At 41.4% G+C, this 16812-nt stretch overlaps 4 protein-coding genes and 1 long non-coding RNA gene across 5 annotated transcripts; 4 read left to right on the top strand and 1 right to left on the bottom strand.

Moving 5' to 3' along the window:
* Positions 1 to 303: 303 nt before the first annotated feature.
* On the top strand, positions 304 to 6720 carry LOC104000710 (protein SYM1). The gene is made up of 4 exons (XM_009422819.3): positions 304 to 858; positions 3751 to 3979; positions 6141 to 6265; positions 6356 to 6720. Exons 1-4 carry the CDS (start codon positions 496 to 498, stop codon positions 6443 to 6445), a joined length of 807 nt encoding a protein of 268 aa, XP_009421094.1. The 5' UTR covers positions 304 to 495; the 3' UTR covers positions 6446 to 6720.
* Positions 6721 to 6799: 79 nt separating this feature from the next.
* LOC135595527 (uncharacterized) lies at positions 6800 to 8028 on the top strand. Its single transcript, XR_010480400.1, has 2 exons — positions 6800 to 7228; positions 7320 to 8028. It is a non-coding gene; the product is annotated as an uncharacterized LOC135595527 (long non-coding RNA).
* On the bottom strand, positions 7173 to 8685 carry LOC104000711 (uncharacterized). Its single transcript, XM_065086549.1, has 4 exons — positions 8466 to 8685; positions 8304 to 8368; positions 7842 to 7958; positions 7173 to 7754 (listed from the first exon to the last, which is right to left on the bottom strand). Exons 3-4 carry the CDS (start codon positions 7920 to 7922, stop codon positions 7326 to 7328), a joined length of 510 nt encoding a protein of 169 aa, XP_064942621.1. The 5' UTR covers positions 7923 to 7958; positions 8304 to 8368; positions 8466 to 8685; the 3' UTR covers positions 7173 to 7325.
* Positions 8686 to 11988: 3303 nt separating this feature from the next.
* LOC135595526 (peroxidase 50-like) lies at positions 11989 to 13833 on the top strand. Its single transcript, XM_065086548.1, has 4 exons — positions 11989 to 12471; positions 12568 to 12768; positions 12853 to 13018; positions 13267 to 13833. The coding sequence occupies exons 1-4, from the start codon at positions 12253 to 12255 to the stop codon at positions 13671 to 13673; spliced, it is 993 nt and encodes a 330-aa protein (XP_064942620.1). The 5' UTR covers positions 11989 to 12252; the 3' UTR covers positions 13674 to 13833.
* A 276-nt stretch (positions 13834 to 14109) lies between these two features.
* Positions 14110 to 16402, top strand: LOC104000713 (small ribosomal subunit protein uS14). The gene is made up of 3 exons (XM_009422824.3): positions 14110 to 14269; positions 14880 to 14979; positions 16197 to 16402. The coding sequence occupies exons 1-3, from the start codon at positions 14208 to 14210 to the stop codon at positions 16203 to 16205; spliced, it is 171 nt and encodes a 56-aa protein (XP_009421099.1). The 5' UTR covers positions 14110 to 14207; the 3' UTR covers positions 16206 to 16402.
* The last annotated feature ends 410 nt before the right edge of the window (positions 16403 to 16812 follow it).

Genomic DNA, 16812 nt, shown 5'->3' with positions numbered 1-16812 from the left:
CACTTGTACGCATTTGCTTTCCATTTGCCAACCCCGTTCGCACGTGTGAGTATGAGTTTGAAGGTGACGCGAGCCGAGGCGGGCCCAGTTCACCGGAAAGCCGAATAGCGATGGTTAAAATACTGGACCCTCAGTCTTTTGGGGTCTGTTGTTACGTATCACCTTGGGCTGGGCCCATATACCTTCTTAGTGATACGGATTGAGTGCGGCAACAGAATTGACGGTCGGGATCATCTGGGTTTTTTTAGTGGGCTGCTTCGTTGGAGTAACAAAAGCCTCTCAAACGGAGCTCCCGTGCGCCAATCACGATCTCGCGAGGTCGTTACAGGGCGGCCGTACCACACGCGACTCGCTCCTCCTTTTTGCTCGCCTCGCTTCCTGCCTTCCCGTGATAAAAAAGAGGCGAGCGGGCGAGCGTATAGGCTATGAAACTGTAGAGATTGGCGAAGGCCGCAGAACAAAGAAAGCAAGAGGAGAAGAAGAAGGCGAAGCGATATGAGCGGCCTCTTCTTAAACAACGGCGGCCGGAGTGCGCACCGCCTCCTGGTCCACCATCTTCGGGCTCCGCCCTCAGGCGACCTCTCCAAGCCCTCAATGTCGCACGCGAGGGCGTACGTACGATCCTACCCCTTGTCATACAAGCCCAGGAAATCGTCCTTGCGGGTCTCCCCCACTGTTTCTTTCCTCCTTTCTCATCCCTCCGCTTCCACCGTCGCCGCTGCTTCTTCGGCGTCAACTTCTTCTTTTCTTCGGAACGGGTTCGTAGGTTGGTACCTAGGCATGATCGAATCGCGCCCGGTTCTCACCAAGAGCCTCACCGCCGCAGCCATTTTCGCCGCCGCTGACATCTCCTCTCAGGTTCTTTTGTCGGCCTGCCCTCCATTTTGTATCCGTTTTCGCAGAAATTTTGCCTTTTTCTTATTGGTGATTTGCTTGTTGCAATTGATTCGGCATGTTACAGATTAGGTTTTTCTATTATCAATGTCCCTGGGGAAACTGAATAGTGCAATGCACTGAGTGGTTGTTAATATTGGGCTCCATTGGCTGGTGGGGTTGGCAAAGAATATGTCTCCTTAAGATTTTAGGGCCTAGTTTCTTTATGTAATAGCTAACAAGGATCGACTATTTTATGTGTATTTTTATCTCTTTCAGCGGTTTATGTGCCTTAGACGCTGAATACTATGCAAGCCTTTGTTTGTTGATGTCTTTACATTAGATCATTCATGTGAAGATCATGAGTTGTCAACTGTGTTAACAGATTGCTTATCACTTAATAGAAAACACTGGAAGAAAGTAGATAATGATCAGGCCTTTGTGTATTTCTGTGATAGAAAGGCTTCAGAAAAGGTCTGGATTCTATTTTTAAGATTAAGCAACATACAAGTAGAAGGTTCTTATCTCTCATTCTTATACGTAGCAGAAGTTTATAGCTAAAAGAGCTTAATTTAGACTTGCTTTTTATTGATCTGATGAAAGATCGTCGATGTGATTAATGATGTAGCAATTACTAGTGTTAAAACAATGAGTGAGATATCTTAAGCAGGAACTTTTAACAATCTGCAATAATTGTGGATAAATTTTGAATAAAATTATAGTCCATACTCAGGATGATGTTTGACGTTGTATATGTACAATTTGCCACTAGCACTAGTTTTACCAATGATAACAAAATAGATCAAATTCCAATTAGAGCATTGAAACCAAAATATAGAACTAATTTTTTTCTAAATAAGTAGGAGCAAGTTAGTCTATATTGAATGTGAATTTCATAATGTGTATGAAATGAAAGCATCAAAAAAGAAAAAGAAACGAAAACATAAGTTTCGTTGTAATATTTTGTTAAGAACCAGAAGAAGTAAAACCATTTGATATATCCATGTAAGTTTCATGAAGAAAAGTTCTGAACAGTATAGTGCTATCAAACAAGAATGGTATAGCTAAGTGGCGACAGACTTTTGATGTGGTCTAGGAGTTATGCATCTCTAGGCTGCCATTAATTAATTGGCAAGTTTGTAAGAGAACTTGTATTATCAAACATGCTTTATGTACTAACAAAAGTGCTAGTAAGAAAAGAAAATATTAAGAAGGTTATTATATTCTATTTCTTATGGCTTAACCATGGTTTCATTCTCAACCATGCTGTGCCTGTCCCACTATTTCATACTATAGCTAGTTAACTTTTTTATTTGTTCAGCCAAAAACCATATTAAAATTCTTTGTGCTGCTGATATTTAAAATGTTGAGATGGAGCACTGATATTATGAGGAAAGTCAGACAACAAAGTATTGAATCCTTTGAAGCCAGAGGTAGCAATAGTTGGGGATAAGATCGAAGGAGAATCATCATCTAAGATGCTATAAACTTGCCTAAAACCCATAATTGCACATAAAGCGAGAAGTGTCTTCTTTATCTTCTGTTGCTGAAATCTGTTTTGATATTTGAATTCTGTGTGCATATAGCTGGATTCTTCCAAGTTCATGACTTGATTTTTTTAGGTTGCTTCTTCAAAGTATTAACCTGACTGCAGCTATTTTGAGCTTTGCTACTATACCATGAATTATGCTCTGAAATATACAGCTTAAATAAAGCTGCCAAATTTGTGGATTGATGAATCATAGTGCTGATTGACAAGGTGAAATTTACTATTGACTATCATTAGTCTGTTTGAAGTTTACATGTGGTGATAATTTTCTATTGGTCAAATTTCATGGGAAATAAGAAAATGACAAGGAAAAATCACGTTTGATAACAGAACAAGGGTATATTATTTGGTTCTTAATTAGATGTACCTCTGACTAGAACTGACCCAGGGTCTATGGAGAAATAAGGCCTGAATAGTGTTGGGTTGCTTCTTACTGAAATAATGGATGGATGGCATATAGGTGCGTAGATGATTGTTCTGCCACATCACTGGAAATGTTTGCTTTTCTTTTCTCAGTTGCATTTTATCTAATGTGGTAGCAGAGCACAATGTACCATAGGTTATTGCACTAATGAGAAAGTTGCTGCAAAACATTAGAGTGTTTGATCTGATAATTGGAATAAACTTTTCCTTCATTTATTTTGTAGTCCATGTTGGACTTTGGAAGTTTTTCATATAACAAAATCAACAAAAAGTAAAATTTTTTACAACCATTCTGGGTGCAGATAGCTGTACGGCGGTGTTTGTATAAATTGTCACATAAAACATATTCATCCATGCTTGAATATGAACCAAGTTTGGCATGACGAAGAACCAAATCTTGCCACAAATTTTATTTAGTGATACTCTTTCTGAATTTTACCTGTTTTCTTTAGGAAGTATGAACACAAAAAGAGACCTTAATCTATATCAAACTGGGTATGACTGGAATGAACATGCAAAGCTTGATTGGAAAATTTTCCAAAAGCAATAAGGATGCTGAGAGAGTGCAAAGGTGCATGAAGATTTGCAAGCTACTAGAAAATTAGCAAGAAGTGATGTATAAGGATGACACAAATAGAAAATTTTCAAGCATCTGACTTTTGCAACTAATTTCATGGTTTATCAGTACTTAATAAATGTCTTGTAAATTACAACATTACTTTTATGTCTATACTCGGTGGTATTCTAAAAGAATGAAAAAACACTAGAGTATATATGGCAAATTTTCTCTGAGTAGGTTTCTTTTTTGGTTTGTCTTATAGTTGTCAGATTTTCTTGAATTCCAATATTGAAGTAGTACAAGTCGATCTCACAGAACTTTTCCTAACTTTTGACTAACTTCGCAGATCACCACACTCACTTCTCCTGACAACCTTGATTTGGTTAGAACTCTGCGTATGGCTGGTTATGGGATGATAATTCTTGGACCTTCTTTGCATTTCTGGTACAATTTTGTTGCAAGAATTCTACCAAAACAAGATATGATCACCACTTTGAAGAAGATGCTTCTTGGTCAAACTACTTATGGTCCTTTGATGACTGCTGCATTCTTCTCAGTAAATGCAGTGCTACAAGGTATTGGCACTATTTTCACATAGTGTCAACATAACATTATGCTTTGTCTTTATCATCATGTTTTCTAATCATTGTTAATAGCTTAATCATGATATTATCTAAAGATTTGTCGCTACAATTTTTTGTCTTCATATTTATCCTTATTTTGCTGAAGTGAACATCTCATGGTTTTTTATCTAAACTTTTTTTTGTAACTGGCTTCTTAATTATAGCTAAATTACTCCGGTAGTAAACCAATATGCCTTTTGTGTTTTTGGATGTTTTTGGCTTTCGATGAAGATTTAACCAGACCTTAAATTAGCAACTGGATGAACAAGTTAAATTAGATTATAAAGTTAAGACAAAGCTCCCCCCAATTCAGGGTTAAGGGAGAGTTCATGTTCACAGTCTTATCCCTATGAATAAAGAGGTGGTTTCCATGACTCAACCCCTGGTCAACCAGATTGCAAAAGGGACAAACTTATCACTATATCAAGGTTCACCCTCAAACTATGAAGTTAGCTTCATATAGGTAAATTTCTTCCTAATAAACTTACGCATAGCATCATGAGAGATTAAGCAGGGATTAGCCTTTGTTATATCCTGGGATGTCACTAGATCAAATTAGAATAACAAAGCACTAATATTCAGATCATGAAAATATAGGCATTAATATTGCAAAAAGACTATTGGTGTTATTGCATGTATGTTTATTCTTCTTATATGGCTGCTTTATCATTCCCATAGATATGAACTATGAAGTAGAAGATGTAAATTTTTTCTCTGATGGAAAATGATGCAAAAGTTTCTTTTCCAAGGCAGTGATTTCAATAGGCGCTCGGGCGCTCACCTAGGCGCTCGAGCGAGGTGAGGCAAGGCCTGAGCGCCTCGCTTCATGTCCAGGTGCCTCGCTTCGAAGAGGCGCTCGCCCGAGCCCAGGCGTCGGGCGCTTCGGGCGAACGCCTAGGTTAAACCAAGCGACCGAACCAGACTTTTAGGTCTGGTTGGTCTCCGGTGCTTTAGTTGGTTCAATCGAACCAACTAAATCACTGATATCAGGCTCCCTCTCGCGATTTCCCCGACTTCCCCAACCCTAACACTCACGATTTTGCCACCAAGATTTCTTCTCCGCTATCGCTGCTCTTTGCCACCGCTGCCACTGTCGTTGCTCGTCGCTACTATCGCTACTCGCCATTGACACAATCGCTGCTCACCGCTGCCACAATCGTTGCTCGCCGCTTTCGCTGTCGCTCGCAGCTCTCGCTCCTACTCCCGCTGTCGCCGTCGCTCGCCGCTCCCGCTCTAGCTACGGTTGTCGCCTCCTACCGTTGTCGTTGCCTCAACAGCCTCAGTCTTCTCACACTCTTCTCACTATACTGTTAACAGTATACTAATAATAGTATTTTTTTATTAAATTAATAATATATTATTTTGATTTTAATACTATTAATTTTTATTTATTTAGTAGTATATTTTTTATTTTAAAAAAATACTATTATGATTTATTTATTTATTGTGATTTTGTACTCGATTTTCTTAATTTAATAGTATTTTTTATTTAAATAATTATATTTATTAATTATATTATATATTTTTATATTTTAGCGCTATTCTTCGTTCGGGTGAGCTCCTCGGGCGTTTTTGGACCTTGGCGCCTTTTGACGCCTAGCGCTTTTTAAATCACTGTCCCAAGGTTCATCATGCCAATTACTTGTGAAGTTGTGGTGACAGGGTAAATCCTTTTCATATTTGAAGCAACCCAAGAACTAATTTTGAATTTAATTTCATATAGGTCATGTAAATCAAACCTGATGCTATTGCTTTGTTTCAAAATAGTCTCAGTTTTATAAGTTGTCTACTAATCCTGTCTAGTGTTGCTGGACAAATTGATAGGTCGTCGTTGTTGGAGCTTGAATTGCTTATCTGTATTATAGCTTTTAACTTGCAATTTAATGCTTAATCAAGTTACATCTGCTTTTTTGCTGGGCTGATGTTTCCTCCGACAGTATGGTAACTTTTCTCAGTCTATTCATATTCCTTTTGTAAATTCAATTAATCTCTGAAGAAATTAACAATACTATTTAATCTAATACAAGCCGATGTGGATCTGACTCTTTTAAACAAATTAGAAATACCAGTCTTACGTGTTGTTGCTCTTTTTCTGATATGTTTTTGACATCAGGTGAAACCAGGGGTGAGATAATTGCCAGGTTAAAGAGAGACATGTTTCCTACGGTTAAAAGAGGATTTATGTACTGGCCTTTCTGTGATTTCATCACATTTAAATTTGTCCCTGTTCTTTTACAGGTACATATATTCTTGTCTACTTTAACTATCATGCATAGTCTTGAAATACATCTTCCACTGATACAATAATGCAATTCACTGCCTTTTCAGCCCTTGGTATGCAATTCATTCTCTTTCCTTTGGACAATATACCTCACATACATGGCAAGCCTGCAGAAAGTAAGCATTCAGAAGAATTAAGTGGCAAACTCCTATCAGAATTTGCTGTTCTTTAGGATTATGAATTCAAGTTGAAAATAGGGGCGAAGAGATTTCAAAGAGGCTCAGTTATCACTGTTATTATCTTTAACCTGAACTGGTTGAAATTGCAAACTGTTGTCCGTTGTTTAAATAGTGATGTCAAAGATTATTCAGTTGTTTCTCTAAAGAAATGGTTTTGATTATTGTAATACTGGTGCATCTTTAGGCGGCATCAATATCCTTACTATTGAAATAAAATCCATACATATGTCTAAGATGGCTTTTCCTGTCAATTGTGTGCTGATCTTTCAGAGAACAAATTACTCTATAGAAGGCTGGCCTGTCTAAGATGGCTTTTCCTGTCAATTGTGTGATGATCTTTCAGAGAACAAATTACTCTATAGAAGGCTGGCCTTATTCGTATATTTGGCGGTCAGAATAATTCATGAAACAGAGAACAAAGTGCATGCAGCCTCGCATGCGACATATCTTCCCACTCAGATCGGGCCATTGGCAGCAACTGACCCCTCTATCGTCATTTGACTTTGTACATTCCACTGAGCTACACAATATCTGAAACATACCAACCCAAACCAAAGATATATCTTTTGACATCGCAAACCATAGTGTGAATGATATCAACAAGACGAGAGGTTGAAAGGGCTTGCATCATCTAGTAATGATCAAACGAACAACGCTAAGAGCATCACATAGACAACAATGTCAATGACTACCAAAAAGTACCAACTTGCTTCAAGCATGTGTTAGTTTAAGCTGCGCAAGGTTGTTTGCCTTTCCTTCTTATACGAGTTCTCTGCTCATCTAAATTCGTTGTCTTCCGATAACTACAATTACATCTCATTACAATTCACAGAGGCAGTCATGCCATGTTGAGGCTCAAGCATCGAGAGAACCAAGGAGGCTGCTTTATCCCATCCTCCCTCATTCGTTCCTCGATCCCATGTTGGAATCTCATATCCCGGACCGGACACTGCCCAGATCCGTTGCTGCTTCGTTTGGTACCACCAGACTGCGTCGAGGATGAAGAAAAGCTTGATCCAGAATCTGAAGTCGATGATGTCTCTTTCCTTTTTCCTCGGGCGCTGCTTCCAGTTGCAAGCGTCAGCTCCAAGTCGCTCTCTCGGTAAGCCTCCACCGTCGTACTCACGTTTCTATCTTTCTTCCCACTGAATTCCCCTGCCGGCAGCTTCAGATCAGGTGTCCGGTTATGCGCATCCGTCTTGTTGGTGTTGTTCATCTCCCTCATCAGCAGCTGCTGAACATGGTACAAATGGTGGAGTTCATGCACCTGGACCGGGCAGCGGAAAAAAACTCAGAATCTCCAGTAACTTCATCCTGATTCGACGGAGTTGTAAGCAGAAGAAGAAGAAGGTACCTGTTGTCTGAAGGTGGCTTCCTGCTTCATGATGGCCATCTTCAAGTACTCTTTGTCATACTGATTCATGTATCTCCCCATTGGCCCTCTGCGGTGTGTTGTTGTGGGATGAATGATCTGTTGAAGTTAAACTCACTGTCAATTACGATGGAGGCTTAATAAACAAGGAAACTGCTTTGATCTTATACATCCATTCTGTCTTCTGTAAGCTGAAGGCCACAGGAGAGCATCACATGCTTTATGATCATGTAAAGGATGTGGACGACTGTCTCATGATCTCCATACTAATTGACAACCTCGAAATTATGACAGAGGAAGCAATCGAGAACATGAGACCTTCACGCAAAATTGCTAGAATGCAGATTAGGATGGGATAAGAAGTGAAACAAGATGAACTCTCAAAAGAATCTTATGATTTGTGACAGAAACATACAAATGAATAAGGGAAGAGGGAATCCTCACCGGAGATCTGCTAGCAGCTCAATTCTTTTGCTAGAAACTGCAGCCTGAGGGAAGACGCTCCTCTTCTGTCATAACAGGGCATATGTGCTTAGTTATACCTACCAAACCATCTCCATACACCCAACCTGCGGAATTTAAGATCCTCTCCACAGGCTCTCTCACCAGAGTATTTCAATGGGTTGAAGGCATGCCAAACAAATCCCAGTCTTTCGCCAGTGCAGCTCAATTATATGAAGGTGAAAGATGCCCAAGACAGTACCAACAAAGGATAGCATTAGAATAAGAAGACCCACTCATTCTACATACTATTTCTCAAAATTATGGAGCACTACTTCACAAGAATCATTGGACAGACAGCTATACCTCCCATCGTAGATCACATGTGTTGCCTTAGGATTTTATGATCATTACAAGGTGTCTCAATGCATGTATTATTCTCTGGATACCTACATGTCCCTCAATACATTTCTATACCGACATGTCCTGTGATGATTTGGTGAACAAACAAGACAATAGGTCTTTGTACAGATCTACATTTTCTTTTATGACTTGACCAAGATCTACATGTTCATAGTAGATTAAGCACTAAGCCATAATGTAAGGTGATTAGATACAGTGATTAGTAGCACATGGCGTATATAATTGTGTTGTCGGCTGAGATTACTACAGCCATTAGCTGGATCTGTCTGTGGTGGGTGAGCTAAGAACATATTAGTAGTCGATCATATCATGTGTTGCATCAAGCAAGTACTGCGACATCTTAATGCAATTCCAGTGGATCCGACCATGTACTTGGTAACTTCAATCATCAGGAGACAGTCCTCAGTACATGTTCAGTGTGTGATCCTTGAACTGATTCCAATAGGATAAGATCTAGATGAAAGAATCCCACATTGGTGTCACAATGCATACTTGTGTTTAGCGTTGCCTGGAAACAGGATCAGAGTCTGGCCATGGCAGGTTAATTAACCAGAGAAAGGGCTGCCACTGGCTGCTGCATATGGATCTGCAAGCACAGGCCTTGGATCAAGCTCCAACCAACCTAGTAAGCATCACTTGGAACAAGGGACGACTTATGAGGAGGTGTGCATTATTGCCCTAATGATACAAAAGGCTATATTTCTCTTGTTTTGTCCTTGTTGTACTGACAGAGGCTCTCTCTCTAAACAATCCAATTGCAGAGCGGGTGGATACGGACAGAGCATCTGGGAACTACAAGACTCCAAAGAAAAAGCTATGAACACAGTAGATTGTGATAGAGATGTAGAGATGGGGATGTTGGGTTGCGGCCACCGCGAGTGGGGGGCGCGGGAAGGGGGTGGGGGGTCATGTGGATGAACTCTTCGTCTTGTTCCCCTCGGTGCAATGTATTACTGTATCCTTTCCTCATCTCACTAATCCCCTTTTGTGTTTTGTTCTGTGGGCCCAGAGGGCGGCAGCGACAGGATGGGCCCACGAGGAAGCACGCGTTGCCGGGCTGGGAATAGCACCGATGGGTCCCACAGATAACTTTGCGTATTGGACCCAGGCATCTTCTCTGGGTGGAGAGTAAAGCAGGAACCAGGAAGCATACATGCAAGCATGAATTAGCTCAATCATGGAAGAAAGCAGCAGCAGCTCTTGCTTTCATTTGCCTAATGAAGACCGGGGATCAGGTCAAAACAAAGTGTCTCTTGATAGTTAAGGGCCTAAGTTTCTTGGATATGACAAGGCAGGAAATTACGAGTAGAAACATTATCACCTTAGCCTAGTGGGGTTCATTGCCACCAATTCCTCCTCGACCCGAGAAGACAACTTTGGAGGTGACAGTGATGGAGATATTCTGGTGGTCATCATGAGGATGATTGATTGTGCTGCTTGATGGAATGAAAGGGTCACGAAGGTCACTGAAATGCACGCACTTGCTGTAATCCGAATTCTATTAATCAGATTTATGTGTTGATGAATACCAGGAGATGCACTGACACCAGTAAACACGACATATACACAGCTTGATGACAACTGCAGCACCGGTGGCTGTGATGCTTGCCGTCTCTTATTCACATAGTATCACATCATCAACATCTCATAGTGGCTTTCACATATTATCATGTATTCTTAGTGAGATCATTTCAGTATATGTTGGAGCTTCACGTACAACCAACTGCATGCTACTTTAAATCCATGGCTGACAGAGATCTCATTCTCAGTATACCTGAACTGAAGTCAAAGAAAAGGTAATACTTCAGAAAAGAGAATGCTACAATGATTTTGATGTAAGGTATGCAGAGAATGCTACATACTACTTTAAGAGTCTCTTTTAGACGCATAAGAATACTTTATGGTTGTCTCTTTCCCCGGCGTCATACACGGGAGTATCTGAAGGAGACTGTGTACATTGTTGTACCAGTGTGCATTGTGGTAGATCGCGTCCATTCATTGCACCCCATGAAGACGGTGGGTGCGTTTGGACGTCAGCTCTACTTTGTGTGCCGCTTGCGGATGGAAAAGACTCGTTCAAGTTGCAGAAATATACAAAGCTAAAGTTGAGGTCTTCTTGGAGACTGAGACAGTCCAATATGCATTGAGAGTGGGCTGATACATCTGCTGCTTGTCGTCACGCAAGCTCTTTTTCCCTCGTTACAAGTGGGTGGAGGGCCAGCCTCTGTCACCACATAGAATATGAGAACCCTAAAGTTAGATGTTAGAAATCAAAGTAGGAAATGTTGAAGATACCACTGACAAGCGACGAGTGGAGATCCTCGTTCAACCTGTGACGTTCGAGATTACACGATATTGAGACGACCGAGACGTTTGATGTTGTACAATATAGTAGTTGTGACATATGAAAACGATTCAAAACATACGATAGACGAATGAAATACATCATATGATCGTTCTACAACTTGAATGCCTCATATAGTCTTGTAGCATTCGAGGGGTTCTAATTAATATACAATAGATAGTGGGACGTGGGGAGGATAGAACACGTCTTATCTTTTATTCCACCTTTTTTTACCTCTTTGAGGGAATAAGGGGACAGCCATTGTTTGATTCTACAAGTGGCTTTCGGGCGGCTGCCATGGCCATTTAGTTGGCAGATGTGATGGTCACAAGGCATATTGAGGAGGAATTGGAAAGCTTTCGAGCACCCACAATGCATGGACATGTGGAGATTTCCTTGGACAAAATAAACCGAACCTTTATATCCTTTCAATGGCTTGGAACAACAGATAGGGTTGATTCCACTTGTTATCTTGGATGGGGATGGGTGGCCGACGTACCCAATTTCCCTGCAGAAAACTGCTGCTTTGACCAAAGCTTTGGCAGATTGTTCGTCTCGGAGTCTTTGATGGCGTGCGCCAACTGAGCACTACTGATGGGAGTGGTAATCTGCACTGACTTGAAGTGTTGCAGAAGCCGACGAGAGTTCTGCATCAGCGATGTGCTCGAAGGCATTTTGCCTCTGCCAGCTTCTCTTGGGTTCAGCTGGGGCATATCTTTATTCGTATTGAATGAAGGTGACGACTCTTAAAGGCATTTTGAAGTGTTGATTCGGATGATTACCTATGGGCTGAGATTGTATTCATTATGGTCGTGGACTGACACGGGCCAATGGTTTCCGTTATTGGGCTATTTTAGACGTCCGGCCCGGTTTGGACCATCTCACGACCAAGCCGCCGCCTTTCTTTTACCTCCTTCGTCTCCTCCGTCTCCTTCCCTCCCTTTCTCTTCATGTCCTTCTTGCACAATGTAAGCCACGTTCTCCTCGTTTTGCCATTGCTCCCTTATGTTATGGGGCCGACCACTTCTCGGGCAAATTGGGCTCTCTCGCTTTCTCTCATTTCATCTTGTTATCGAGCTCGAGTACATCCAACAGGAAGAATCCAATGCCGACTCTCTTTAAACAACTGTTCCCCTTTCTTACTGCTTCTTCGAAGCCACTCGATTCTTTCATTAGCAGCAGCAGATGGCACACGCTAAGTTAGTCCTCATAGCAGCGGCTGCGGTCCTTGTTCTCTGCCAAATTCCTCGCTTCGCCAATGCTCAGCTGCGGCAGAACTACTACGCCAACATCTGCCCCAACGTCGAGAGCATCGTGCGCGACGCCGTCACCGCCAAGTTCAGACAGACCTTCGTCACCGTCCCTGCCACCCTCCGCCTCTTCTTCCATGACTGCTTCGTCGAGGTGAAGCCGGATGTGCTGTCGCGCGCGCTGCAGAGCGTCGAGCTTTCTGTTTGAGTTATTTAGATCGCTGAGCTTCTGGTGCGGTCAACCTTGCAGGGTTGTGACGCGTCGGTGATAGTGGCGTCTACGGGGAATAACACGGCTGAGAAGGACCACCCTGACAACATCTCCCTCGCCGGGGATGGATTCGACACGGTCATCAAAGCCAAAGCGGCCATCGACGCGGTGGCTCAGTGCCGGAATAGGGTGTCGTGCGCTGACATCCTTGCCATCGCGGCTCGAGATGTTATAGCTCTGGTCAGCTCCTTTGTGACTCTTGACCATCGGGCAGTCAGCTTTACAGTCTTTTGCCTCTCTAATTCATGGGCATGTTATAACCAGGCCGGCGGGCCGTCGTACGCTGTGGAATTGGGAAGAATGGATGGGTTGACGTCGACGGCGGCAAGCGTGACCGGGAAGTTACCGCAGCCCGGCTTCAACCTCAACCAGCTTACCTCTTTGTTTGCGGCAAACGGCCTCTCGCAGTCGGATATGATCGCTCTGTCAGGTATAGTCACCAGCTCGTCATCAATCATCGACCAATAATTGTAGAACCTTTTGCTTTTCTTTCCTGCGTGGCTCCTCACATGCTTGCAATTTAACGATGTGGAGACACGACCTGTGGAATAAGAAAAAGGATCGATGCTTTTACTCGAAAAGTTAGATTCCGAGTGAGAGAAATGAATTGATGTCTTGGCATTGCTGCATTCTCTTCTGGCCATCAAATTAGCTTTCGTGTCTACGCTTCTATGGCAGCGGCACACACGCTCGGGTTCTCCCACTGCAGCAGTTTCGCCAGCCGCATCTACGACTTCAGCCAGCAGAAACCAGTGGATCCGACTCTGAACAGGGCGTACGCGGCTCAGCTCCAGGCCATGTGCCCCAGAGACGTGGACCCGCGGGTGGCCGTCAACATGGACCCCGTCACGCCGCGAGCGTTCGACAACCAGTACTACAAGAACCTGCAGCAGGGCATGGGGCTTTTCACCTCGGACCAGGTGCTCTTCACCGACGCCCGGACCCGCCCGGTGGTGGACTCGTGGGCGCAGAGCGTTGCGGCCTTCGACCGGGCGTTCGTGGCTGCCATCACCAAGCTCGGCCGTGTCGGCGTCAAGACCGGAGCCAACGGCAACATCCGCCGCGACTGTGCTCTCTTCAATTGAGGAGACGACTTTTGTTGATGATTAATGGTGATAAAAGATCATGAAGATAGAGAGATATATGAATTAATAGTACGTTTAAGTGTAGCCATACATATTTTAATCCTTAATTAATCTGTATTTTCTATATATTCTAATCCTATTTGTATATCGTATTTAAATATATCATTGAAGTGTCTGATAGAAAGAAATCTCTTTCTCAATATATATATATATATATATATATATATATATATATAAGAAGAAATATAAAAAAGAAAATGTATAAAAACAACGAGAGGATAAAAATAAAGAAATTATAAACTCGACGGGGTGATCTTATTTGGAAATGCGAAAGTTCAACCGTCTGATCAGAAAAGCACGGGCAAGATTGATAGAGTGGGAAACCGACGGCGGATCGCTGGCGTCTGTTTTGGACTCGGTCAAGGTTGGGGTTTTTAGTGGGCATATAATGAAACGATTCGTGCGCTTGCATCCTTTCTTGGCGAAAGATTAGGGTTTGGGGCGTTCGAGCGATAGAGCGGCGCGACGAGAGGGATGGGGCACTCGAACGTCTGGAACTCGCATCCGAAGAACTACGGACCGGGATCCCGAGTTTGGTGAGCATTATTTCGGTTTCTGCTTCAGAATCAGTGTTCCTTTTATCTCGCTGAATGATTTCGTGAGTCTTTAAGTGTTCGCACCTTGCAACGGTCTCTGTTGTTCTTCCCCGGATTCGATATTTTTTGTCGAATTGATTCGCTAAAAATGAAAACTTTCAAAGGAAATATATAGTTTGGTCTTTTCTCTTTTGTCATAAGGAGTTTGATCACGTCTTCGTGGTTCTTGTGTAACATTTTGCATATTTAGCTTCTTCCTTACGAATCTGATCGATATGTATTGTGTTTATGGGAGATTTTGTGGATGGTTGATGTCATATCATCGTTGTTCTGGAATACTAATCTTTTGTTGTCATATTCCAAATTTACGTGAAGAAAATAAAATTAACATACATAAGCGAACTGTTTAGAGATGAAATAGTATGATTCAACTGAACCTTGTATTTTCCATACATCTTTGTGCTCGAGAAGACAACTCCAGTCAACTGTGTACTTGTAGAACGCAGTTCTGTTTCTTTAAAGATCGCATAAAAAATGTGCATCGTTATGTCTAAGTTATTGCCTTGTACCGCTTTTGATATCATCTTATTTTTTTTCCTTTCTTCTCTAGCCGAGTTTGTGGGAACCCGCATGGACTGATTAGGAAGTATGGACTTATGTGTTGCAGACAGTGCTTCCGCAGCAATGCCAAGGAAATTGGCTTCATCAAGGTAGTTTGATGCTTTAACTCTCAGTTGCTCAGAGCATGCACTTGGTTTAAAGATTTTGAATGTATTTTGTCCTTTCTGAATGCTTTGGTTAATTGGTGTATGAAATTGCCATTTCCTGAGTGTTTGAGTTTATTGGAGGAGGACATTTATCTATATATAACTTCCTTCAAAACAAAAATGGTGTTGAACGTTTATAATAAATATTATGTCATAGAGTTGTCTCATATTATCTACTTTATCCTAAATTTTGATAGTTTGGTTGCGGGGTGGGCAATGAAGTAATAGGGCCTTTTTGATATATGATCTATTAGATAGGTGTCAAAAGTATATAGAGCTATAGATAGATACTTGTATCCATATGTTATATCCTTTTGCTGATCTTTTATTTGATTTTATATTTAATCTCTGTAGAGGTTTCTATAAGACTATTCTCTATCAATGAGAATCATTTGAAACAACAGATTATGATTTACTGCTGCTGCTGTTTTTTGTTCTCCCTCCTTGGTAATGCTGTTGTTCTCATAGGAACTCAATCTTCTATTCTTGTTTACATTGACTGTTAGTTTTTTTCTTCAATTTTTAGATATCGAGTTTAAGTTACTATTTTTTTTTCTGGTTGTGCTGATTGTTGTTTATTTTTTTTGCCTTTCTGTGCTTGAATTGGGAGCTCTGCTCTATAAAATGATCTGTCCTTTTTCATGTCTTCCAAGATGCTGTTGTGGTTGTATTTTGGAGGGAACATAAAGGTGTTAGGAATGTACAAATGCTACATGCTTGAGTGTAGCAACCGTAAGATCATGTGTTCTGCTCTTTGTTTGCCTTGTTGTATGCAAGCCTGATATCGCATGATGACGATGGAAGTAATAGTGGTGCTATTTTTACTCGTATTAAGTTATCCATCTTTACTGAAGTAACCTGTATATCCAAAGGTTGCTGCTCTGTTCGTCCACTTGAATTGAGCCATGCTTATAGATGGTGATAAATTATGTTATTTCTCTTTTGGTTGCTTATGTGGTTATTTGAAGTTTGATGTCATGTTTAAAATGGTAGTTCTTATGTAGTTAGTGGTTCTATTTTTTGACACTTGTGCTGCTAGGAGACTTAGGTTAGTCTTTTGCTTCTTTTTCAAAGATGCATTTATGGTGTTACAATGATATAATGATACGCATTTTCTTTTATTGACCTTCACTAAACTTTTTTTTTTTTGCCTTGTGCAGTACCGCTAAAGATGCCCTTCTATGAGGCGAAGCCTGTAAAATGCAGAACTTATGATGTTTGGAGTTTTTATTGCTGAACTCAACTTATCTGATCCACTGGGTTTTTGTTTTAGACTTGTTATTTAATCGGAACGATGCAGTGAGTTGATTTCATTTCTATGGAACTATTATGGTTGTCAATGCTATCTGTGGCCTCTTCTTCGTCATTCTCCTTACATTGTAATCTGCCATCCATGAGCGTGTTTTGTGGTTGTCAATACTTGGTTCATAGCATTCACAATAGCGTGAACGCCATTAGACACCTTTGTGACGGTCACCATTTTGTGAAAGATATGGTGATCGACGAACTTAATGATGTCTGTCGTCTGGGGAGGTTTATTAAACAATATGCATGGTAGTTATCCGAACGCCAAGAACTTGTTCTTCCGGCCACATTTGACTGATGACAGATGCTGCGGTGATAGGAGTTAGGACATGGGAGTGGGGATGTTTCTGATTCTTTCCTGCACTGAAATCCACCTCTGAATTCCCATGTGGATATTATATTTGTCATAGAAAAATTTTCCATGGCATTTGTCTAATCATACGGATAGCAGATTGATTCACAGATAAATAA

The sequence above is a fragment of the Musa acuminata genome, chromosome BXJ1-10 (assembly GCF_036884655.1).
Source record: "Musa acuminata AAA Group cultivar baxijiao chromosome BXJ1-10, Cavendish_Baxijiao_AAA, whole genome shotgun sequence".
Classification (NCBI taxonomy): domain Eukaryota; kingdom Viridiplantae; phylum Streptophyta; class Magnoliopsida; order Zingiberales; family Musaceae; genus Musa; species Musa acuminata.
The sequence above is the reverse complement of the archived record's forward strand: the minus strand, read 5'-3'. Positions and strand labels throughout refer to the sequence as shown.